Here is a 23761-nt window from a genome sequence, read left to right as displayed (position 1 = left end):
CTGCGCAGGCGCGCAAGCGAAGAGGAGGCGGAGGAGCGGGGAGGAGACCCCTGGTCCCGGAAGTGTGCCGTTTCCAGGGAGCGGACCGGGTTGAGAACCGGTGCGGCGGAGCTGAGTCTCGGAGAGCGGCGGCGGCGGCGGCAGCAGCCATGTCGGCCTTCGACACCAACCCCTTCGCCGACCCCGTCGACGTCAACCCCTTCCAGGTGAGCGGGGGGGGGGTGTGAGTGAAGGGAACACCTGTGGCCGCGGAGGGCGGGAGGCCACAGGCCACGCCCCTCGGCTCTGGCCCCCCTCGAATGCAAAAGAGCCCCGGGGTGGGGGCGGGGTGGAGGGGTCTCCGTGGGAGCAGGAGGGCGGCAAACCCCCTTCCCGCTCCTTGTGGCCCCAGAGGTGGCAGGACCTGGAGCGAGCCGGGCTTAAGTAAGCTCGCTCCATGTAGTCTCCTAGCCACGTTGGGGGATCTTGGCCCTCGAAGCAAGAAGCCCTGTTTCTCAGTCACCCCTTATGGCAGGCATCCCCAACCTGCGGCCCTCCAGATGTTTTGGCCTACAACTCCCATGATCCCTAGCTAGCAGGACCAGTGGTCAAGGATGAGGGGAACTGTAGTCTCAAAACATCTGGCGGGCCGAGGTTGAGGAAGCCTGCCTTATGGTTTAGGGGTTAGGCTGGGTCAGATGGACAACAACTGGGAAGATCTAGGAGTTTTGGGATCCGAGCTCCTTGGAGGAAGACTGAAATGAAAATGCAATGAATGAAGGAATTGATAAATAAAATAAGAGGTCACATGTCTCTTCATTGCCCAGTGAACATAACAAACCCTCCAGAAGCAGGTGTTATATCACAATGAACTGCAGGAATGGGAAAGGGAAGTTACGCATTTAAGCCCAAGGTAATTTCCAGTCTGGCCTGAGACAAGATTTGGGGCTTCTTCAGTTATGAATGGATGTGGCCTGTTACCTTAATTCTAACAGAAAACCAAAGCCTGTGCTTTTAAGATTACCAATCTGATAGACTGTTGGTTCTTAACACACGGGATCATCTGAGGATGGGATGGGGGCATGTCCATCCTTAAACACAAATTTTGTCTTGGCAAACAGGTTTTTTCTTTGAGAACCAAGTGGCAGGGAGGCAGAACTGTATCTTCATTGTTGAGGAAAAGGAGTGTTTGCTTATTGACACTTTTGGGGAGCTGTAATTTTTGTACTCTCTGGAGTTTGTAGCAATTTTCTTAATTCGTTGACTTGTACCAGGCAGAGCTTGCTGCTGCTCCTTCACATGACAGAATCATGAGCAATGCTCTGTAGTGGTGTTGCAGTTTCCTTTCCTGAGCTGCTCTGTCAAGAGCACACACCAGGTTACTACACTGCATTATCTCTTGAAAGGGGCAGAGTTGCATGTGTGCATACTGTTAACAGTTCTACTTGAAAGGTACACTTTTTAAATTTTAGATTATAAGCCTGTAGGTAGGAATTTCTAGGTTTGAATTCATGCCCAGTGCCCGGTATCCTTTAGGCACTTTTACAATTATTATATGACAGCTTAACCATTCATCATGTACAGTGCATAGTGTGCTTTAGGCACTTAAGCAAATAATAAATGACAACTTACCAACACGTCTATTGCAAATGCCAGCTGCTTCTGTCAAGCAGGGGTGAAGAACCTGTTGCCCTCACTAAATTGTTGGACTCCCACCTGCCTCAGCCAGTATGGCCAGTGATCAGTATCAATGGAAGTTGATCAATGGAAGCAACATCTGGAGACTGCCAGATTGGCTACCTGTTGCAGAGCTGTCTGGCTGCCAGGCACCCAGCTTCATTGATCTGAACACCTCTTTGTGTCATGGGGTGAAACTGAGTGCTAATTCTACTGTTGCTGTGGGAAATCGTAATCCTTTTGGCTTGTTTATAACAGCTTCGACTCTTCTTCAGTTTCTCCAGTATTGCTTTTCCTGTTAGCACATCACTGTCATATTGCTACTTTGCTTTGACTCTGCCCTTCTACACCTGATGCTTCTCAGGTGTACATGAGATGGGTGGGAACATTACTGCCCACTACGGAAGCTCATAATGTAGTTTTGATTCTTTTAGGACACTGAATTTGCAGTCCTAAACATATTTGCTAGGTAGTCAGCCCTACTGAATGCAGTGGGACTGACTTCTGATTGAACACGCATAGGGCTGCACAGAGATGCTGGACTGCTCTGCACTCTGTATATGGTCAATTCAATCTGATGTGCCTGGGTTTAAAGGAGCATAATTAATGGCTTAAGTTGTTTCTTCAGGGTTAAGCCGCAGAACTTTCCTTTGATTACAGAGTTCCTTTTTTGAATCCATCTTTATCAACATTTATGACTTTAAGCATGTCTTAAGAATCATTCACATGCAGAACAGATTATATATTTTACAACCTTTTGGGTTTTACTTGGAAATAAGGCCAACTAAATTCAGTGGTAATTTCAAGGAAATGTGCATAGGATTGCACACTTTCTCTAGCAGAAGGGTGGTGAACCTGTAAACCTAAGGAGCTTAGATTCTCAGCCTGCCTAGCCAATGGGAGTTGTAGTCCAGCAATAGAGTGCAGTAGGTTCCCTGCTCCTACTTCAATATAGCCAGATTGTGTAACGGGGAGATCTTGCGAGAGCCTGTGGTGAGGAAAAGGCACTATACCTGACACACTTTAAGCTCAGCCCTGCAGTGTGGTGAGACAGCAGGTGGCAGGACTTTTCTTTTTTGAAGGCCTGATCTTACATGTGAAATTAGCCTTGTGATATGGCTTGTATACAGCACTTTCACACAAGTTGTTTGTATCAGTTGTAGTGAGAACTCCTGGAACTAAGGGTGTGTGGGTGTGCTTCTGACAAAGAGCTTGCTGTGTGGAGTAGCCCATGTGGTTGTGTCTTCAAGAAGTTTCTGCCCTGCTGAAGGCATGTGTTAATCTGGCCTAATACAGTGGTGCCTCGCAAGACGAAATTAATTCGTTCCGCGAGTTTTGTCGTCTTGCGATTTTTTTCGTCTTGCAAAGCATGGTGTCGGGAAAGTTTTGGAAAAGCTTCAAAAATCACCAAAGTCTTTAAAAACCTCAAAAAAGGCTACCATACCGCGTTCTATGAGTTGCTCCTCGAAGTCAAGTCGCAACTGTATTAACGGTGTTAAGAAAAAGGAAACAAACTTGCAAGACGTTTCCATCTTGCGAAGCAAGCCCATAGGGAAAATTGTCTTGCGAAGCAGCTCAAAAAACCCTTTCGTCTAGCAAGTTTTTTGTCTTGCGAGGCATTCATCTTGCGAGGTACCACTGTAAATGCCTCCAAGTTAGCAAGTCAGACACACTTACTAGGGAAGGGCTTCTTCTTTGCCGGCAAGGATCCTCAGTTGTTGAAGCCCCCAAGTAGGAAGGGCTGGGCCGCTGGGATGAAGCAGTTGTTGCAATTGTGTCAGGTGGCACTGCTGCAAAACAACCTTGTCTTGAATAAGCTGGTTTTATAGCCAGTGTGGCAAACCTGTGGTTCTCCAAGTGTTCTGGACTCCCAAGTCCCACCAGTCACAGCCAGCATGGCCAAACAGTCAGGGATGATGGGAGTTGCAATCTAGCATGCTTGGACATCTGCAGGTTCCCCATTCCTGCTCAAGTGATGCATTCTCCCCCAGCACTACAGTGTTTTTTCTTTTTCCTTGTTGAAACTTTGGGATCAGAGGTAAATATATGAAACTCATGGGCACTGCTCTCTTTTCAGCTTTCAGGGGAATGAATCTCCCTAGGAGCTTTTCTGTTCCCAGAGTGTCACTCATATTTTACTAAACAACATTGGCAGTGCTGGCCATCTCTGAATCATGCCTTTGTTTATCAAAGGAGTTGGCAGATGGCTCCCGATCCAGCGTTTTAATCTTGGAGACCTGGGTGTGGGTGTGCAGAGCAGTGTGCAGATCAAGCTATTCAGGTAGCTGCAGTTCTGAACTCCCATGTGGGAACCAAGCTTGCTTTGTGGCAATCAGCTGTTGAAGCCTTCAAGTTTAAAGGGCCGGCAAACTGCAGCAAAGCTAACAATAGCATAGAGACCTTTCCTGTTGTTCTAGTTACTAAAAGGTGTTTTTCAACATTCTTTTCCTTGGACTGTGTATGGTATTGAGCCTTTTATACGTAAGTTGTGTATGTGCTTTCTAAGGCTGTAATTTTTAATTGATTAAAACCTTTTAAATTTAGTAAAAAGACAATTGATCAACATATTTTCAATAAACGTATTTAGTACTGTACTTTTGTTTAAAGTAAAAACCACAGATAGGAGGCAGTGTTTTGGAAGAGGCACTTCCCACTTCAGTGCCTCTTCTAGGATGGTGCCTGCATTCACCACAGAAAACAAAGACTGTATGTGTTTTAACTCTTCAAAATGTAATAGGGACACTTGCACAGATTTTATCCAATTAAATTGCATAGATACTGAGCTAGCACTGATCTAATAAAACATGTTTATTTGCCTTTCTCTCCTTCGATCAATACTCCCCCCCCATCAAGTCCCCCCTTTTTTCTTCTGTTGTTGTATCTATTTTCATTATAAATACTTGCCATTTTAAAAAAAGAGGGGAAAAATGAATGTTGATCATCACCATGTGACAACCCTGGGGTCTTTTCTTTTTCTTCATTTACACATAAATCTGAAAACAAATGAAAATTATGGGGAAAAAATAAGATGGTGGGGCGAGGGAATAAAATGATAGAAATAAAAGAGCAGGGATGGTTTTTCCATAGTACCACCTATGATCTGAGCAGCCTGGAGGTGGTGAGTGATGCCCCGGTTTAACTGTGTGTCTCTGTGAAGGTGGACCAGGTGTCGTGGTCCGGGTGCTGGTGTTTTACATAGCACTACTTTGTGTGTGAAAACAGCTGATAGGCTTTTCTACCCAGGAGTCATCCATGGTACTGCACTTCCTTTTGATTCTACTTCTTGAGAACAAGTCATTCTGCCATGGGGGCAACTCACAAGAAGCATTCAAGGGACAGCATCTGCCTTCCCATAGTGGTGCTTAAGGAGATTTTCCCAGCCCTAAATTGCCAGAAAGGGGTCACCTCTAGAAAGCTTCCTTTCGCTGTGTTTGTTGGTATTTCATTGGATCAGCTCTTCTTCCCTTCCTGTAATTGCTTCAATGAAGAATAAATCTGAACTCAAATGAAACCCATGTTTTCATGTTATCTTGGAATTAGATCCTTTTTAAAGTCTAGCAGTGAGTCTTGCACAGGCTTCCTCAAGCTTGGCCCTCCAGATGTTTTTGGCCTACAACTCCCATGATCCCTAGCTAGCAGGACCAGTGGTCAGGGATGCTGGGAGTTGTAGTCTCAAAATATCTGGAGGGCTGAGGTTGAGGAAGCCTGGTCTTGCATAATTACCGTATTTTTTGCACCATAACACTCACTTTTTTCCTCCTAGAGAGTAAGGGGAAATGTCTGTGCGTGTTATGGAGCGAATGCCTACGGATGGCGGGGGGATCTGCTGCAGTCGTGAGCAGAGGATCCATGGTTCCCCTTCCTTCCCTCCTCCATGGCTTGCTTTGAAATAGCAAAGCGGGAGAAGACCCGCTGAGTGGGGAGGAGAGAGGGACAGAGAGCCTGCTTGCTTTAAAGGAGCAAAGCGGGAGAGGAGAGGAGCCTTCTCCTCTTATACCCCTCTTCTGCATTATTAACAGCATCCTTCTCCACCCACCCCACGCGTGTTCCTTGTCCCTTGAGTGCTTTTCCTTCCCTCCCCACTTAAAACATGGTTACAAAGCACGGATCCACATGGATCCTCAGGATTTTTGCACTGGGTCACCCCAAATTCACCATCAGATCACATAGCATGTCCATGGCTACAGCTTGCACCAAAAAAATCACGCACCCACTGTTGCCTGGGGCCGCAGTGGTGCAAAAACGTGGTTACAAAGCATGGATCCACATGGATCCTCAGGATTTTTGCATTGGGCTACCCCAAACTCACCGTCAGATCACATGTCTGTGGCCACAGCATGAACCCCAAAAATCATACATCCGCTGTATTTTTTTCTTGTTTTCCTCCTCAAAAACTATGTGCGTGTTATGGTCGGGTGCGTGCTATAGAGCGAAAAATACGGTAAATTGGAAGCTTCTGTAGTAACCCACTTACTGCTTTTAACAGAAGCATTGTTGCCTCACTTTCCTGAAGGTGGTTATGTTAGCCTCTTGCAGGGAAGACAGCAAAAGGTCTTGTGGTGCCTTAAATACTCTACAATGTTCCAGGGACATTGATTACCCTTTGCTTCTGCCATTGTTTTTCTCCCCCTCCAAAAAGCAAATCATTTGTCATTTAGCTTAGAGAAACATAATCAAAAGAATTTTTTAAACAAAAACCTGTTTTTGAATACTCTCTGGTAGCTAATTGACTGAATTGGCCTTAAATCGAGCTGTTTACTCCCCATCTTCCCCCCCCCTCCCGTAGACTAGCCATCTGGCATCAACTTTTTGAGCCCTGAGGATTCATCTCTTTCTAGCCAGCCTGCCTCTGTCTCCTATTCTTGCATGTTAGCATCTAAGAGACTCCTATCACATTAAGCTAAAACCTGCTATGGCTTATCAGCTGTGATTTTTGGCTTCCCTACCTTGATTGTGATAGACCATGTGCAAATCATTTTACTGAGCAGAAGGCACTGTAGTCTTTTCCTGATTTTGTTTCTGCAATGGGGGGGGAATACAGGTGTACAGTTTGCTTAAGGGTGAGCTAGATCAGTGTCTGAGCATGTCTACCTTCTTAAATTAAACTTGCCTTCTCACATCTCTTGTACTTCCTGCAAATTCTAAAGAATAATTTATATCTAGCGTGAAAACCACTTCTATGATCCCTGCTCCTGATTTCCAGATATGTCTCTGCTCTGTGTCTATAATCTTTAGACTGGCATAACTTCGCAGGGAGATCTTGTGACTTTTAAATGGATACTTCCTTGTATTTTGCTTCACTTTTAAGAGCTAAAAGTCTAGATTAAGACAAGCAGTGTGCTCACAACAGCTTCACAAGAACACAGTTATCCAGAGGGAAGATATCACTAGACGTAGGAAGAATTGGGGTGGGGAGATTTCTAAATGCAAGCAAGAGGTCGTATTTTAGTGGTTATGTGCATTATATATGGAATATCCAGGTTAAATTCACTTGGTGTGGGTGCGCAAGTCCTCAGTCTGAGGCCTTCAGTGGCCCCTGCAAGTCAGGTTGGAGAAGACTGAGTTGGGGGCACAAGTGGCCTGAGTCTGAAAAAAGCAGCTTCTTATGTTCCACGCTAGGCAAGATTTGGAAAGCTAAACTGCTGGTGACCCCAGTGACACTGCAACTTGCTTCCAGAAGTTTTGCAATAGGAAATACAACCATCCATTTTGCATCACAGCCAGAGCTTTGAACGTCTGTCTTCGTCTTCTTTCCATCAAGCCAAAGTCTCCCCTCTGCCTGGTGTTGTGCTCTGGCATTGGTGCAGCTTGATCACTCAGAAATATTTGTAATGTCTGCAGTCTGCCTTACTGCTCTCTCAGCTCCCATCAGTTCAATGCTCTGGTCAGCAGTTGAAACTAACCAGTTGTCAGTCTTTTTTGGGGGGGGGGGCGGACTCAGGAGTGCCACCTAGCAAGCAAGTTGAGCTTTCCAATCAAGTGGTTTGCAAATGATATCTCAGCAGGAGAGCTGAGGGCAACTTCTGTTCCCTTTCAGGAAGGCTTTTGATGTGCTGAGAAGAGGAAACCTTTCCATTGTTGTACAGTTGTCATAAGTAAGCAAACTGGGAAGAAGCTCTTTCACACAGTTGCAGGGGAGGGGAGATCTGGTTGATTTTATTCCCCCCTCCTTCAGTCATTTGCTAAGACGTGCTGTGGTTTGCAAACAAGCAAGCAAGCTGCAAATACTTAATGGATTGTTTCTCTCTTTTGAAGGTGGGGGAAGCAGGAGGGCTGGCTGATTAAGGGATCTCTCTTGGTGATCTTGCTTCTCAAAAGTGAAATGGTTCTAGCAGTAAAACAGTGCTTCCTTTCTTGTTTGCCTTTCATTTCTTCTCCTAATAATATTTTTGCTGGCTGGCTTGGAAGAATAAAGGTTTACCCCCTTTATTTGGATTCTACTGCATTATTATTTTTTAGGAATGCAGGTTGAGCGTGGGGGTGGAGAGAGCATGCTGCAAATTATGACAAAAAGCAGTATTTTTTGGGGGGTGGGGTGTCTGTTCCTGTGTACCTGGCCACTCTGAAGTTTGCTTTTGTGCATCTGATGGCGTGTTTGGTATGGAGGGAGGAGTGTAAGTAGAATAGATATTCTTATATCTTGAAATATATAAGAAAACCATTCTGATCTAGTCCTTGGTTCCAGTCCTGCATATTTGTGACTGCCAGTGAGATTTACTGGATGTGTGTTGTCTGCTTTTTGAACCTGTCTGCAGCAGGAGACAGAGCATCTTTCTAGCTCTTCCTGGAGTTGAGTTAGCAAAGATGACTGATGACACCAAGTTGTTCAGCGTAGTTTTCAACTACAAGAGGATGTGAGGCACTCCAAAAGGATCTCTTTGAACTGGGTGAATGAGCATTAAAATGATAAATCTGATTCAGTGTGAGCAAGTTTTAAGTGATGCATGCTGGGGCAAAATATCCTAGCATTGCATATATGCTATTGAGGTCTGAGGTGGTAGGACTGAACAAGAACCGAGATCTTAGGGTCATAGTGGATAACTCAATTAAGATGTTGACCCAGGTTGTGGCAGTGATAAAAAGAGGTTAACTATATTTTAGAGATCATTAGGAAAAGGCTTGAAAGTAGAGCTGGAAATATAATGGCCTTATACAAGTCTATGGTGCAGCTGCACTTGGATGCTGTGTACAATTCTGCTCACCACATCTCTTAAAGGATTTTATCATGCTGGAAATATTGTTTTTAGAAATGGTGGAGTATCACCTAACTGTAAAGGAAGTGCTTTCCTTTACATAAATTAGAACTTTGAAAATAATCGCGTTATGTGGGCCGGATGGAGAACTCCACCCATCACAGAAGCTGTGACTTTGCAAACTGAAAGAAAAAGACTCCACCCAGTGAGAGCCAGTGCGGTCTAGTGGATAGAGTGTCAGTAGGACTAGGACCTGGGAGACCAGGGTTCAAATCCCCACTCAGCCATGAAGTTCACTAGGTGTTACTGTCCTATACATGCCTAAATTTAAGTCCTGCTGTGCTCTCTGTATGACCTGTTTTGCTATAGCTGGTTACAATCCTCCAAATACAGTACCACAAATCGCAAAAAGAACCAAATAAATTCTCTATGAAAAAGTAAATGGAAAGTGCTGCTGCATTTCTGCAACTAGCCACTTGGTTTTTGTGCCCTTAACCCAGGTTCCAGGAGCCATGTGGCAAATAGCTTTTCTATTCCAGTTTCTAACACTGGCTCTGTTTCATCATTTTTCTGATGTGATGGCTACCTCCTTAAGTAAGTGCAAAAACCTTACAGGGTTCCTTAGTTTTTCCCTCTTGAGTCTGCACCTATTAGAGTGCAAGGCAAAGGAATGTGCAACCCAGCCCTGTGGATGTTTACTTAGGAGTAGAGGGAGCCTCTTTATACCATTGGTCCATCTAGCTCTTTACTGCCTGCACTGACTGGCAGCATCTTGTCAGTGTTTCAGGCAAGGGACATTCCCAGTCCTACCTGGAGATGTGGGGGATTGAACCTGGCATATTCTGCTTGCAAAACAGATGCTCTGCTATGTGTAGGTCCCTCTGGCCAACAGGAGCATCCTCCCTGGTACACTTGTATCAGACCACAGCCTTCGTCACTGGTTGGCTTCCACCTGTTTCTTCTTCCTGGTGTGATTCATGAGGTTGTGCAACAACATGCTTATGCAAGGAGTGTCAGGGCTCAGGCTGTTTGCCTGCAGTTATTCATTAAACGAGAGCTTGCAGCGTGCAGATGAAAGCTGGGATGAGACTAGATTTTTGCCCAGCACCACAGGCCTCCTCTCTCTGGACTGATTTGCAGCACACGCTCTCCTCTCCCCGTTGTTGCTTACAGTCTGATTCTCACTGCTTGGTCATGTGTGAGCAGTTTAATCTGATTCATTATTTGTTTGGAGGCAAGGCCAGCCACTTCCATTTTTGCATGTTTGGATTTATATGGCTATTTCTAAAATAGGCTGTACAGCTGTAAATAAAGCAGTTAGGAGTGAACTTTCCCCTGGGCACTCAAGGGATGCTTCATCTAGGCATTTGTGTGGAACTTTGTCACTCAGTCTGCCCAGCCCACAAGGTGGGAAAAGTTGTTGTGATCCCATGGCAAAAGGGGTCCTGCACCACTAAATGGAAAGGGACACCACTTTCTTTATCTTAGTTCTCTTTAGGCAAAAACTCTGCTCCAGGAATCCTGCATTTCTTCTCTCTCCAGATCCCTTCATTGGCTTTCCATTCTCTCCTGTATCCAGCATAAACCACTTTCAGAGTGAGTCAGAGGGTTCCTGCAACTTATCATTTGACTGTTGTTTCTTGTTCTGTTCCCATTTGTGACCTCTGCCCCTCTAATACAGTCACCCTCACTTGATCATCTCCTGCTTCCTGAAACAATGCTTTACAGCTACAACCCCATGTCAGTTTCCTCCTCGAAACCTTGGTTTACTTTAAACTTCATTCTCTGCCCAGTTAAGCTTTAAATTAGTGTAATGACAGTCAGCCACATTCTCCTCTTTCTATTCCTTACTATCTCTATTCTGGACAGTAAGCTCTTTGGGAGCAGTGGCCTGTCTGTTCCTTGTATAACTCTTGTAAAATCCTATGCATTTAAAATTAATAATAATGAAGTACGGTCAAGAGGGCGTGTGGATTTTGTGTTTTTCTTTCACATTAAGCGCCAGTGAAGCCATTCTAGCTGGCTGAGGAGGAGGGCAAATCCCACTGTGTTTGGGATAGGAGCGAGCAAAGAGAAAGGAAGTTCACAGGCAATTTTTACACATAAAGTGCAGCATGCATGCATGCCCTGTCTACCGGTGTGAACACCCAACTGCACATACTTATCAGGAGTTGCCATGTGTTAAATAGCATTTCCCCCTCTTCTCTTCCAGGATCCTTCAGTCACGCAACTGGCGCATGCTAACCAGGGTGGCCTGGATGAATTCAACCCCTTCTCTGAGAGCTCCCGGCTGGTAAGTGCAGCATGGGGTCAGGCCCTGGGCCAGCTAGCAAGGCTGCCTTCATGGAGGGATCTATTTGAAACTCCCAAGGATCAGCATGCTTCACTTTCTGGGCCTACAAAGCACCTCTCCCTTTCACAACTCCCTCCTTTCAGTGCCTCTTGGTACAGGGAGAGGCTCAGTTCAGCATTTGTTTTATTATTTCACATTGACCGCGTGCTGTCACAGAAATGCAGAAAATACAACTCAGAGTATATTTGGAATTTTGTATGAATTGGTTTCTAATAGTAAGTTAACCAATGTTTGTTGTCATCACAGTGGTCTTGGGGACAGTTCACAAAGATTTCATACAAGTAGCACAAAACGGAGATAATGTTAAGGTGTAAGTTGCAGGCTTGAGTCATAATCCTTGGCTTCAGTTTGCCAGTAAGTCAGTCTTGCTAATAAAAGTTCGCCTAAATTGACAGTAGCTTGGAAAAAGATTTGTTTCTAACTGATTCTCTTTGAAAAGGTAATACATAACACCCCTGGATTCTCCTGGGCCACGGAAACATAGATGGGCGTCATATGGAAGTCAGACAAATCTCCTTTCCAAAACAGCCGTTGGCATCAGATTAAACCCAGCTTTCATTCAACAGCAGTGCACCTGGTAGCCCCCTTCAGGCTACCACATCCCCACATGCAGAGGGGAGGTGGATTGCCCCGTTCTTCCTCCATGGCCTGCATGGAAACTAAGCAGGTTGGCAGAAGAGAGACAGGACACACTTCCCCTCCTCCAGCAGTACATTTGACAGAAGACACTTCTTTAGCTTGTGTTTCATGGCTGGCAGCAGAGCCAAGAGCTTCCCAGGCAGCATGACTAGCAGGCTAGTAAAACAACAACAACAATATGTTCATGGTAGTATCTTTTGTGGTCATGGTAATAAGGTTGGACTGAACTTTGGAGTAAGTGCCTTTCTGGGGCACATTTGAACTATACAAGCAGTATCATACTACTTTAAACGATCATGGCATCTCTCAAGTCATCCTGGGGTGCTGAGATTTGTTAGGGGACCCCCACATTCCCTGGGAAGAGGGGTGGGCTGTCTGCCCAGTGCTTCCACAACAGTAAAGCCAGAAGCCCTTCCAGCTCGTCCCTCACAGCCTTCTGATGTTTTCCTTTCTCTTGACTCAGACGAATGTGGCTCAGACAGTTCCAGCTGCTCAGCCCACTGGGCCTTCGCAACCTGCTGTGCTGCAGCCTTCGGTGGAACCCAGCCCACAGGTAAAGACCTCCCACCACACCTGGGTGGTGCCCTGAGGGCTGGTTGATCACTAGGAAATGTATTGCTTAAGCTCTCCTCTTATTGGGGTGCACCCATCTCCCTCTTGGCAAGGACTGGGGTGGAGTGTGCTTTACAAACATGTTCCCTGTGACCCAAGATCCAAATTCAAGACTTCTAAATTCCTATCATCCTGTGACACCCCCTTGACTAGAATGGCCCAGACTTTAAAGCTGCCCTGCTGCCCCATGCTTTTCTGCTAGTGGCACACTGATCAGGGTTTATGTAGTCCAGATGAGCACTAGGAGAGCCACAGGGTCACTAACCCTGGCCCTTGTGACTCTTTGTGTGTGTCTTTGTGCATGTGTGAGAGAGCGCACACATGGCGGCTCTCCTTCTGCCCCCATCCCACCTGTCCTTCCATTTTTGTGTGTCTCATAATCTAACTTGTTCAAGAGCCTTAGTGCCTTAGTTCCAGTGAGTGATCAGGCCAGACCCACCCAGTGAGTTTAGACCCAGCCTAGTTGTGTGTTGCAGCTGCTGCTTAGACAGGCCAGCAAGTACCTGACTCCTAAGTTCATCTCGGCAAGCTCAGAAGGCTCAGAGAGGCAGAGGTTGCTTGGAGAAGACGGCAGCTCTCAGGGTAAACATCAGGTAAAAAGGGAGGGCAGGGAAACCCACAGGAAGGTGAGATGTCTCCCCAATATATCAATCCTTTTCTGATCACAGAGTCCACATCCACACATTTAAAGCACTTTAAAAGTCATGGGTTTTTCCTAAAGAATCCTAGGAACTAGTATTCTCTGGGTGAAGCCGTGTGCTTTACATGTGCACAGTGAGTGTGGCCAAAATCATACAGAGTTGGAAGAGACCTCAGGTGTCATCTAGTCCATCCCTCTGTGGAAGAAGGGAATGGAAGCTGGAACTGCTCCGCACCTACTTACTTGCCTCTGACTTCACCCACAAGGAAAGCAGTGCCCAACCTGGTGATAACAGAATAAATGATGCAAGGAGGGAGCTGCAGCCCAGCATAGAAAGAGAGGTAGTAAGGGAACACCCAGCTACTTTAAATGAACTCACATCTCTAGGGCCTGGTGAGCTGCATCAAAGGGTACTAAAGGAGCTTGCAGATGTAATCTCAGAGCCTTTCTGTTGAATCTTTGAGAATGATTGGAGAACAGGTGAGGTCCCTTGAGTCTGGAGTCGGGCAGATGTCCCCATCTTCAAAGGAGTGGGGGGAGAAAACCCAGGTAACGACTGACTGGTGAGCTTGATGTTACCAGGAAAGGTCCTAAAACAGATAATTAAACAGTCAGTCTGTGAGCACTTAGAAAGGGTTACTGTGATTACTAAGACATGGGTTTCTCAAAAACAAGTTGTGCCAGACAAATCTCATTTCTTTTTTTGATAGAGTTACAAGCTTAATGGATCAGGGGAATGCTATGAATGTACTTTATCTTGATTTCAGAAGGGCTTTTGCCAAATTGCCCTAGATTTCCTTGTGGAGTAACTGGCAAAACGTGGCCTGAACAAGCTAACAGTTAGGTGGCTTTGTAGCTGGTTCACTAATGTTTCTTCATCATCCTTGAAACAAGGGACAAGTGGGGTGCTGCAGGGTTCTGTCCTGGGCCGGTTGTTACTCAACATCTTTATAAATGACTTGGGTGAAGGAATTGAGGGGATGCTCATCCATTTTGCAAATGACACCAAGCTTGAGGGAGTAGCTAATGCTGTAGAAGACAGAATTGTGATTCAAGATGACACCTGGGACACCTGGTTTGCCAGTAGTATGTGTGAAAAGGCTCTAGGGGTCTTAGTAGACCACAAGCTGAAGATGAGTCAACAGGGTGATGCAGCAGGGAAAAACGCTAATGCTGTTCTAGGCTGCATCAACAGCAGTCTAGTGTCCAGATCAAGAGAAGTAATAGTCATGCTCTATTCTGCCATAGTTAGCCCATGCCTAGAATACTGTGTCCAGTTCTGGACAGCACAATTTAAGAAGGATATTCACAAGCTAGAACATGTGCAGAGGACGGCAACAAAGATGATCAAGGGTTTGGAAACCAAGCCTTATGAGGAATGGTTGAAGGAGTTAGGTGTGTTTAGCCTAGGAAAGAGGAAACTGAGAGGAGATATGATAACCATCTTCAGATATCTAAAGGGCTTTCACATGGAGGATAGAGCACTTTTGGTTTCCTTCTCTGGAGGGTGGGATTCAAACCAATGGCTTCAAGTTACAAGGAAGGAGATTTGGACTAAATATCAGGAATAATTTTCTGACAGCAAGAGCTGTTCAACACTGGAACGGACTCCCACGAGAGGGTGTGAACTCTCATTCCTTGGAGGTTGTAAAGCAGAAATTGAAGGGCCATCTGTCACGTATGTTTTAGTTATGATTCCTTCATCACGGGGGTAGCCTAGATGACCCTTGGGGTCCCTTCCAACTCTACAATTTTGTGAGTAAGCAGAAAAACATAATTAAGGGAGATATTTTGCAGGGCATGGGGAATGGCATGTTTTCCAACAGAGGGTAAAATGTTGATGAAAGCTCTCATTTATGCAGTTCTAATATGTTTTGTTGCATCCATAAGCTGATGGTTCTTAGAAGGAACCTGGGTGCAGTGTCATCAAAAATCATCCATCCATCCTTGAATAAACTCACTGCACTCAGAGATAGTGAACTTTATTGGTTTCTAGGAAAATTCAGAAAACCTATGATCAGAAAATTAAAAACCAGGAAGGGTTTAACTCTGCTACTTCAGACCACTCTGCAGAGCGAAAGTGCAGGATCTGCATAACCAGCCACTGTGCATGGCTTTGGGGGGCTGGTTTTTTTGGTCATGTAGTGAGACTTCCCAAGCATTGCTTACATTTCGTATGACACCCCCTCTCGATGTCATTATGTTTGGAGCCTCCGTTTTCTTTTTAGAGACTCTCACTGTCTTTGCTTTGAACCCTGTGGTCTTCATTTCCCCTGATGATTGTTACTGTTCTTGTTTCCTTCCACTCAGGCTGTGGCCTCAGCAGCTCAGGCTGGGCTCCTTCAACAGCAGGAGGAGCTGGAGAGGAAAGCAGCAGAGTTGGACAGGAAGGAGCGTGAGCTGCAGAACAGTGCAGCAGGATTCAATCGTGAGTCTTCATTTAACATTTTCTTAAAACTCTTCTGTGCCTCCCTTCTGTTGTTGTTTCACCTGGAGTCAGGATTCTTCCAAGCAGTATAGATGTGCAAATCCAGCAGGCTGCCAAGCAGCAGAGGCAGCTGCCTTATTCCAGGTCATAAGAACATAAGCAGAGCCGGTTGGATCAGGTCTTTTCATGTCCATGTCTTGTCGTGTTTTGTAACCCACAGAACTCCTTGAAACAAGTCAAACATGTTGGAGTAACTGGACACCAGAAGGGGTTGATTTCCTTCATGAGTGTAAATTACTCTGTGGCTGAGCTAATCGTAGGTGCAATGTCAGCCAAGCCAGTTGCTATGGCAACGGTCCAATGCCCTGATATCAGTGATTAATGCATGTAGGCTCCGTCGTTCGTGTCTGTTAGTCTGCAGTTTGTCTGTCTGTCTGGTAGTCAGTTAACCAGTTGGTGTTAATTGTCCGGTCTTGAATGGCTGAACTTATTTAGAGCAACGGAGATACTTGGTATTTGTAGGTATCTGTATATATAAGTATTTGTAAAAGCCTCAAAGCTAATATATAGTACCTACGTCCAGAACTATTTTACCGAGCCTTATCTTCTGCAATAGTAAAATATCAGAACCTTTCTCTGCTTCCATGTGGTGACTGGTACTAGGAGCAACTTCTACGGTGTGGGTATCTCACCTGAGATTCCCATCAAACACCTGAAATTCCTTTTTTAAAGAAATATTCCAAATAAGAAATAATCAATGCAAAATTAAGTTCAGTGTGTTTAGTGTTTGCTTTTCTTCTTTTCTTGGCAGCAGAATTAGCTCCCTGTAGAATCATATAACTGTGTTATTACAGGCGGCGACCATTTTGTGTGGGGGTTCCATTCCTTGGCAGAGGGCGCATAAGCCCGTTGCGCTCCCTCTTCCATGTCCGAAAGGACCTGTGCGTCAGCAGTTGCGCATCATTTGCTGTAAAATGGTTGCCTACATAATTTGAACCCTCCACTTTCCCCATATCACTGTGCAAAACCTCCCTCTGCCCTTGCAGCGAAACAGAACAACTGGCCTCCACTTCCCAAAAGCTGCCCTGTCAAGCCATGTTTCTACCAAGACTTCTCTGCAGATATCCCAGCCGACTACCAGCGGACTTGCAAGATGCTATATTACCTGTGGATGTGTGAGTAAAACTGGCGATGGCGGCTGGGAAGCTCTGCTCAGGAGAGTGGGCGATTGTCACAGCATAGCCTTTTGACTCTGGAAGTGCTACAGGAATTAGAATGGGTCCCAGTGCCCAGAATGGCACGTCCTTCTAAGCTAGACATGATGTTGTTCATGTCTTTAGTCATCTGTGGCTGTTGTGCTTTGTTTTTAAACCTGAAACAGTAACATAGTTTCCCAGTGCGGACATAATGAAGAAACCTTGGTTATCTAAAGGTTTCCTGGCTTATCACAGCATGCAGAAGAGTGGAAGGGGTTTCTGAAGGACAGAGCATGCCAAGAAGCGATGGTGGGGATGGGAAACTGCATGTACGCAAAGCCAAGATTGGGTTGTCTGAACCAGACTCCAGGCTGTTGGAATGAACAGTGCCAAGGAAGTGAATCAGTCTTGTTTGGCACAATGAGTGCCGAACTGGGAGGTTGGTGCAGTTGGTTTTGGTACAGGGTGAGCGCGCACACGCATACACAATGTCCTGGATCTGCTTTCATAGACACCTCACTCTTTACAAAGATTGCTTACTTACTGATCAACTTTGCTGGTTTTTTTTTATCCCGGACAGTCCACTCAGTTACACTGCTGCTGAACCTGCTGGCCTGCCTGGCATGGTTCACAGACAGAAGCGAAAGAGGGGTAGACTTCGGCCTTTCCATCCTGTGGTTTGTCATATTCACCCCCTGTGCTTTCCTCTGTTGGTATCGGCCAGCCTACAAGGCTTTCAGGCAAGTACCACATCCCAGAATGGGAAATTGATCTTCACTGTACGTGGTTGATCATAATTTTCCTTGGGAGAACTTTGCATGTTTGTAATTTTATTGATGAAAGTATTTCTGTACTTCAGTATCAGGGTGATGCATTCTGGAAGCTTAGGATCCACTTCTGAATGTGTGTGTCAGACATATTTCAAAGCAAGTTGTCTTGAAAACTTTGGAATTACATTTTTTGTTGAATATTATATACACTAAAGGTTGAGGAGAAATTTTAGCAGTCACATGCTTATCTGAGTTGTCTCTCACTCTTTGGCCAAGGATTTCAGAGTATGGTAGTCCCTCAGCCGCAGCGACCTTGTGAGGTTGGTTAGGGTAAGGCATCTTTCCACAACCTGATTCCCTCCGTATGTTTTGGACTAGAGCCAGAAGTAGAACACAGACAATCTGGCAAAGCCCTGGATGCAGGTGTCTACCCCTTGCCTTAGTGGCACAGCTGGCCAGAGGCTTCTTCACTGGCACAGATAATGGGCAAGTTGCCCCCTTCCATCAATAAGCTTTGCGACACCATGAATCTATAGGGCCAGTCTTGGTGAGTAAACTGGTAGGTTGGGTGGGGCATGTAGAAAGGGAGGTGATGTTTGGCGTGCATAAGAAGGGTTGGCCTCTTGCCCCACTGCCAGGCTCTAGGTTGGCTAAGCTGAGACACTCTCACAGCTAGCAGAAACAGTTTCCTTCAGTGACAGAATCTCTGTGTCTCTTCCAGTCACTATACAGGATCTGGAGGTTTGCAACAGCTTGGCTCAGCACCCTAGCTAAGAAACATCCCATAGTTCCTCTTGTGCACCTCAGATGATATATTTGGCTTGACATTGCCTGTTCTTTCTCTTTGCAGGTCTGACAGTTCCTTCAGTTTCTTTGTCTTCTTCTTCGTATTTTTTTGCCAGATTGCCATCTACATCATCCAGACCGTTGGCATTCCTAACTGGGGCGTCAGGTAGGTCTGAATTGCTGCCACCCTGGATGAGAGGCAGTCCTGGGCAGCAAAGGGCCTCTTTGGATCCGGGCACACAGTTGCCTGCGAGGCCTCTGTAGCTGTGCTCTTCTAAAGCTTCTCTCTTCTATTCTGCGGCTTCCACAGATCCCAGCTGAAGCGCCTCTAACTCCAATGCTTCCTGCTCTTAAGTCCTTCGCCTGAAAGGCACGTATCTCCTCTAACCTTTCCTAATGCATCCTCGTCTTGCCGTCATTTCCCTTGCATGCTCTCCCATGCCTGCCTGCCTTCAGCAGTCCCTCTTCCCTGTTACCTTGCCTGGCAGAGATCTCTCTCCCCACCCTTCACCACCTTACCTGCTCTCACTTGTTCAGCCCAGCACCACGTTGGTGAGATGCAACAGCAGTATCTACCTCCTCAAGTGATGCACAATCAAAGTGAACTCTGCTGGTGGGGAAGGAGAGAGAAAAGATGGGCATGTAGGCTGTGAAGGAGAGGAGGCTAACACACGTTCCGTCCCAGATGTTGCCAAAGAGCAGCTCCCATCAGCCCCAGCCACATGGCCTGGGAGGAGGGGGAACTAAATCAGGAGGGCCACAGGTTCCCTACTTGCCAGTCTATGGGGTGTCTTTCTGGGCTCAAAGAAGGGACCGCATGCAAAGGGAGGAAACTTTGTCCATATATCGGCATGGCTACACCATTGCCCTCTGCTATTCCCAGATGTTGCTGGACTACAACACTCCACTCACCCCAGACTACCGGCCATGCTGGCTGGGGCTTATGGGAGTTGTAGTTTAGCAAGATCTGAAGAGCCACAGATGGAAAATAGGCCAGTGGGAAGTGACAAGGGACTTGCAGAGGTGGCAAGTGAAATACAGGCGGCAGCTATTTTGCGCAGGGATTCCCTGCCTGGCTTCCACACACGTTGGTGGAGCATGCATAAGCCTGCCCCACTCTGCCCCTGTTCTGCCCTCTTCTGGGTCCAAAAGGACCTGTGCGTCGGCAGTTGCACATCAACTGGATGTGTGCAAAATGGTCCCCGCCTCTTCTTAAGAGAGGCGTTGTGACTTCAGCTCTTGTTGCTTAGAGCCCACTTCATCAAATGCTCAGGTATTTACAAGTGAGGTGGGATCTCTTTCATTTCATGGTCTTCTGTTTCCTTTATTTACTACTTTCTCTCCCACATGTGTGGGTGTATTTGAATGGGAGAGAGTGATCTCAGCTGAATGCAACATTTCATGCATCTGATGACATGGGCTCTTTTCTACATGAGCTTCTGCCACAGTAAATTGCACTTCATTAAGAGGCCACAGGACTCCATGTTGTTTCTGTTGCAACAGAATGACCCAGCTTCCCCTCTGAAAGTTGCCTTAAAATATATATATTTTATATATCTAAAAATTGACGTATCTGTGAATAATCTTCAGTATTGTATGTGGCAGTTTTAGCTTCAGGGGTCCTTTCAGGTCAGACTTGGTGTTTATTTTTCTGTGTAGCCTAGAGAAGAAAGTCCTCTGGGCTTTGCCATATTCCAACCATCCCTGACTATCACATTTAGTCATGCTCAAAACTTTCTTTCTTTCTCTTTCTTTCTTTCTTTGTTTCTGCTTGACTTTAGAGAGTTGGTTGCTTTTATGATTTTAACCAAATCCGATCCTGAATAGCAAATAATTTTCCCTGTTGGCCTAGTCTCATGATTTCCTCATGGCTAATGAAACAAGAGAAGGTCTTCATCTCCTTCAGTTGTAGCCCAAATTATGAAATTCGGATTAACTACTAAACGTTTGTGGTTGCTTGTAGGCTTTATCAGCTGGCTTGGGTTTCCAAAAGGCAGTGACAGGGTATTTGTATAAATAAAATATAATTTTGGCATTACATTTTAGTCTACAGTCTTATAGGGACATTTTTTGCACATACATTCACTCTTTCCTGGAAGTAAGTTGGAAGCAATAGGATTCTTACTTCTGGGTAAACATACATCAGTGCACATCCATGTAAATTGGTGATTTCACATCTGTACAGGAGAGTACCATATTTTTCGCTCTATAACACGCACCCGACCATAACACGCACGTAGTTTTTAGAGGAGGAAAATCCGTAGGCATGCCACCCGTAGGCATTTCCTCCATAACACGCACAGACATTTCCCCTTACTTTCTAGGAGGAAAAAAGTGAGTGTTATGGTGCAAAAAATGCGGTATTTGTACTTTTTTATATATAAAAAAGTCCTTAATAGACGGTGTGTATTCTAGCAAAGCTTGGTTAGTCTCGAACTCTGTATGATATTGGCATTGGGCACAATGGAAAGGCAAAATCTATGTGAATGTTTGTAGATAGCTGCTGCCTCCAAGAAGCTTGGATTCAGGGGACGGCCATAGCTCAGTGGTCAGCTCATTGGGTTTGCATGGTAAAGGTTCTGGGTTCAGTGCTCCAGTGTCTGCAGTGCTGAGCCAGATGAGCCCCATGGCCTGATTTTGTATAAAGCAGCTGCCTATGATATTTTCCCTTCTCTTTGTCTTTGGTCATTGCAGACAATGATAGACATCCAGGACTTTCCAAAATTCAAGGTTCAGAGAAGCTAAAGCAAAACACATTGATGTGCAGAATATGGGCTCCCTCACAGAATTTCCTTTCCTTAGAAAATAAATTTGGTTTATTTCAGACACGGTTTCTCGATTAAAATCAGTTCAATATATTTCCTCATATCTGGGTAAAGTAATGTACTTTTAAAGGACTGAACTGCAAACAAAGTATTTGTGGCTAAGGCTGAAAAATAATAAAATTTATTAACTAAAGTGTGCAGCTGAGTTTATAAAAGCATAAAGATCGTGGCTATGGAATTTGTGGGGCAGCAGAAAGTTTCCAGCTGGGTCCCATCTGGAACTGCCCAGCCATAATAGAAACTCCCTACTCAAGACGCAGCATATTCAGACATATGAGTTGCTGGGGGCAATGGCTGGAAAGGACCATCCTGCCCCTGACTGCTTCTGGGTTTCCCATCAACATGGTCAGTCACCCAGGTGAGCAGAATGCTGGACGAGGTGGGCCTTTGGTCTGATTTAGAAGGGCTCTTTTCCAATTTACGCCCGTAGAGTTTGTCCCCCTAACCACCACCCACAGTCTTCTTGCTCCTTGCCTTGCTCATCCGGGTTTTTATCTCACTCACTCTGTTCCAGCGGCTGGATTGCAGCTCTCTCGGAGACTGGGCATAACTTGGCAGTGGCAATCATCATGCTGGTGGTGGCTGTGTTCTTCACCGTCTGTTCCGTTCTCTCTCTCTTCCTCTTGAAGCAGGTGAGTTGGGGACTGGATGGAAATGCTGCTCGCTGAGTCCAGGGCTGCAGCCCTTGCCATTCTGCTTTACAGAAGGGAACCAAGAGCAGGAGTTTTGTCCTCGCTCATGCATCCTGTCTCTCCTCAGTGTCTTCAGTGCCTACTGCTGATGGGGCTGATTAGCAGCTTCCGCAGTGGATCAGTAACATATTATAACCTGACATTTCAGAATTGCTATTTAGAACCTCAGAGATTGCATCAACACCTTGAACTTGGTCTGGAGACAAATTGGTGGCCTGTGCAGATGTTTCAAAATATATGCTATGGGAGAGAGTGACTATTGGACAACTAAGCCTTCCCTGACCCTGGCGCTCTCCAGATGTTGTTAGATTCCAACCCTCATCAGCCCTAGCCAGCATAACCAGTGGTCGGGGGGTGGGAACTGTAGGGCTGTCAGTTCACTCCCTTCAGTGTCACCAGGAGTTGCTGCCTGGACCCTGTGGCGAGGAAAATGTGCCGCACTCAACACTGATATTGCTGGACCACAGTTGCCACATCCCTGACCGTTGGCCATGCTGGCTGGGGCTGGTGGGATTTGGAGGACCACAGGTTCCCTGTCCCTGCCCTAAACGAATTCCAGTTGCTCTGCCAAGGCATCTATTTAATTCAGGCTTGGAGACCTGCAACCTAGAATACCTTCCATGTAAATGTTGTGTGACACCCTGCAAAAGAGTCAGTTCGAAACATTCTGGAAATGCATCTGACACAGAAGAGCCACTGTGAGGTGCGATTTGGGTGTTGGATCAGGAAACCCAGATTTAAATCCCTGCTCATTCACAAAGCTGACTAGAGGACCTTGGGCCTCACCAGCTTCCCCCATGGGTGGTTCTAAGTATAAAGGGCTGGGGGTGACCCTGTATGCTGTGAGCTATTTTGAGGAAAGGGGGGGATAACCCCCACAAGTGTAGTGTAAGCTCTCTTGGGAGAGTCCCACCTCAAATTGGGGGTGGCATATTCAAATGTTTTCCCAAGGAAAACAGTGGCCTGCGTAAGTTAAACTAGCACCCTGAGAAGTAGATCATTTTCTCACCTGGTCACCTCACTGAAATGCTAGTTTCTTACATGTGTTGTGCTGTTTTGCTTTTTGATTTGATTCAGACATGATCCTTCACCTGCCTTTTGTGTGTGTGTGTGTGTACACACACACACACACACACACACACACATACATACTGCCCCTTTGGTGTTCCAAATAGGTAACAAGATACCCATGGACTGTGGCTCTCACTGCTCCTGGCCTTTGGTCTCTGGGTGGCAGGTGGGAGGTGTGGCAAGTAGTGCTGCACACCGGCTGCAGAAGCAGGGAAGTGGCCCTGCTGACGCCTTGTCTCTTCTGCTCCTCAGGTCCACTCTCAGTATCGCCGGACGGGCGCCAGCTTCCAGAGGGCCCAGGAGGAGTTCTCGCAAGGCATCCTCACCAACCGGACCGTCCAGAATGCTGCTGCCGGGGCCGCCTCAACTGCTGCCCAGAGCGCTTTCCGGGGGAACTGAAGCCCCCCAGACAGGGCCAGCGTCTTGCTCTCTTCCACACTTGCTCTCACCACTCTCTGGTCTTCCACAGTTCAGGAGGCTCTCTCCATGGGTACCAGTCTTGGCACCAAGATACTTGCTGGAAGAGGCGTATCTTGAGCTTTGTCCTGCCTGCCACTGTGTCTCTTTGGTGGGAAGGGCCAGGGCAGTGTATGGTGTTCTCTTCCCCACCCCCAATCTCATAAATCAAATATATTTCCCCATTTAGACCTGGGTGTGTACATTTCCTTCACTCCTTCCTTCTATTGCAGGGGTTTGGGGGAAGCCAGATTTGCACTTTTTAATTTCTCTTCCACTAGACGCCGCCACGAGGAATGGACTTTTTCCTTCTTAACATCAGCCCTTGGGGTGCTATCAGAAGTCGCTGCACTTCTTGCTTTTGGGTTTTAATTAGTTGCCGATCTTTCACCGCCATGGTAAGGGGATGTCCGGGGCAAGTTTTGGTGTACGCGTCTACTCTGT

The 23761-nt window shown here is 46.1% G+C and overlaps 1 protein-coding gene across 2 annotated transcripts; it reads left to right on the top strand.

The window, feature by feature from the left end:
- Positions 1–23508, top strand: SCAMP2 (secretory carrier membrane protein 2). 2 transcript variants are annotated; one of them, XM_053402913.1, is made up of 10 exons: positions 1–206; positions 11062–11142; positions 12305–12394; positions 12930–13046; positions 15404–15521; positions 16568–16696; positions 17298–17457; positions 18338–18439; positions 21613–21730; positions 23114–23508. In XM_053402913.1, exons 1-10 carry the CDS (start codon positions 150–152, stop codon positions 23258–23260), a joined length of 1119 nt encoding a protein of 372 aa, XP_053258888.1. In that variant the 5' UTR covers positions 1–149; the 3' UTR covers positions 23261–23508. The 2 variants fall into 2 exon arrangements, with proteins under 2 accessions (XP_053258888.1, XP_053258889.1); XM_053402914.1 differs by lacking the exon at positions 12930–13046 and having other exon boundaries at positions 3–206.
- Positions 23509–23761: the final 253 nt, after the last annotated feature.

This window comes from Podarcis raffonei, chromosome 9 (genome assembly GCF_027172205.1).
Source record: "Podarcis raffonei isolate rPodRaf1 chromosome 9, rPodRaf1.pri, whole genome shotgun sequence".
In the NCBI taxonomy this organism is placed as follows: domain Eukaryota; kingdom Metazoa; phylum Chordata; class Lepidosauria; order Squamata; family Lacertidae; genus Podarcis; species Podarcis raffonei.
Note: the sequence above shows the minus strand (reverse complement) of the source record. Positions and strands in the feature narration are given on the sequence as shown.

Bases quoted from the DNA above. Each gene is read 5' to 3' on its own strand.
- SCAMP2 (XM_053402913.1), top strand. From the start codon at position 150: ATGTCGGCCTTCGACACCAACCCCTTCGCCGACCCCGTCGACGTCAAC. The intron at 11,143-12,304 runs GTAAGTGCAGCA...CTCTTGACTCAG, and splicing joins TCTCTGAGAGCTCCCGGCTG to ACGAATGTGGCTCAGACAGT. The intron at 15,522-16,567 runs GTGAGTCTTCAT...CTGCCCTTGCAG, and splicing joins CAGTGCAGCAGGATTCAATC to CGAAACAGAACAACTGGCCT.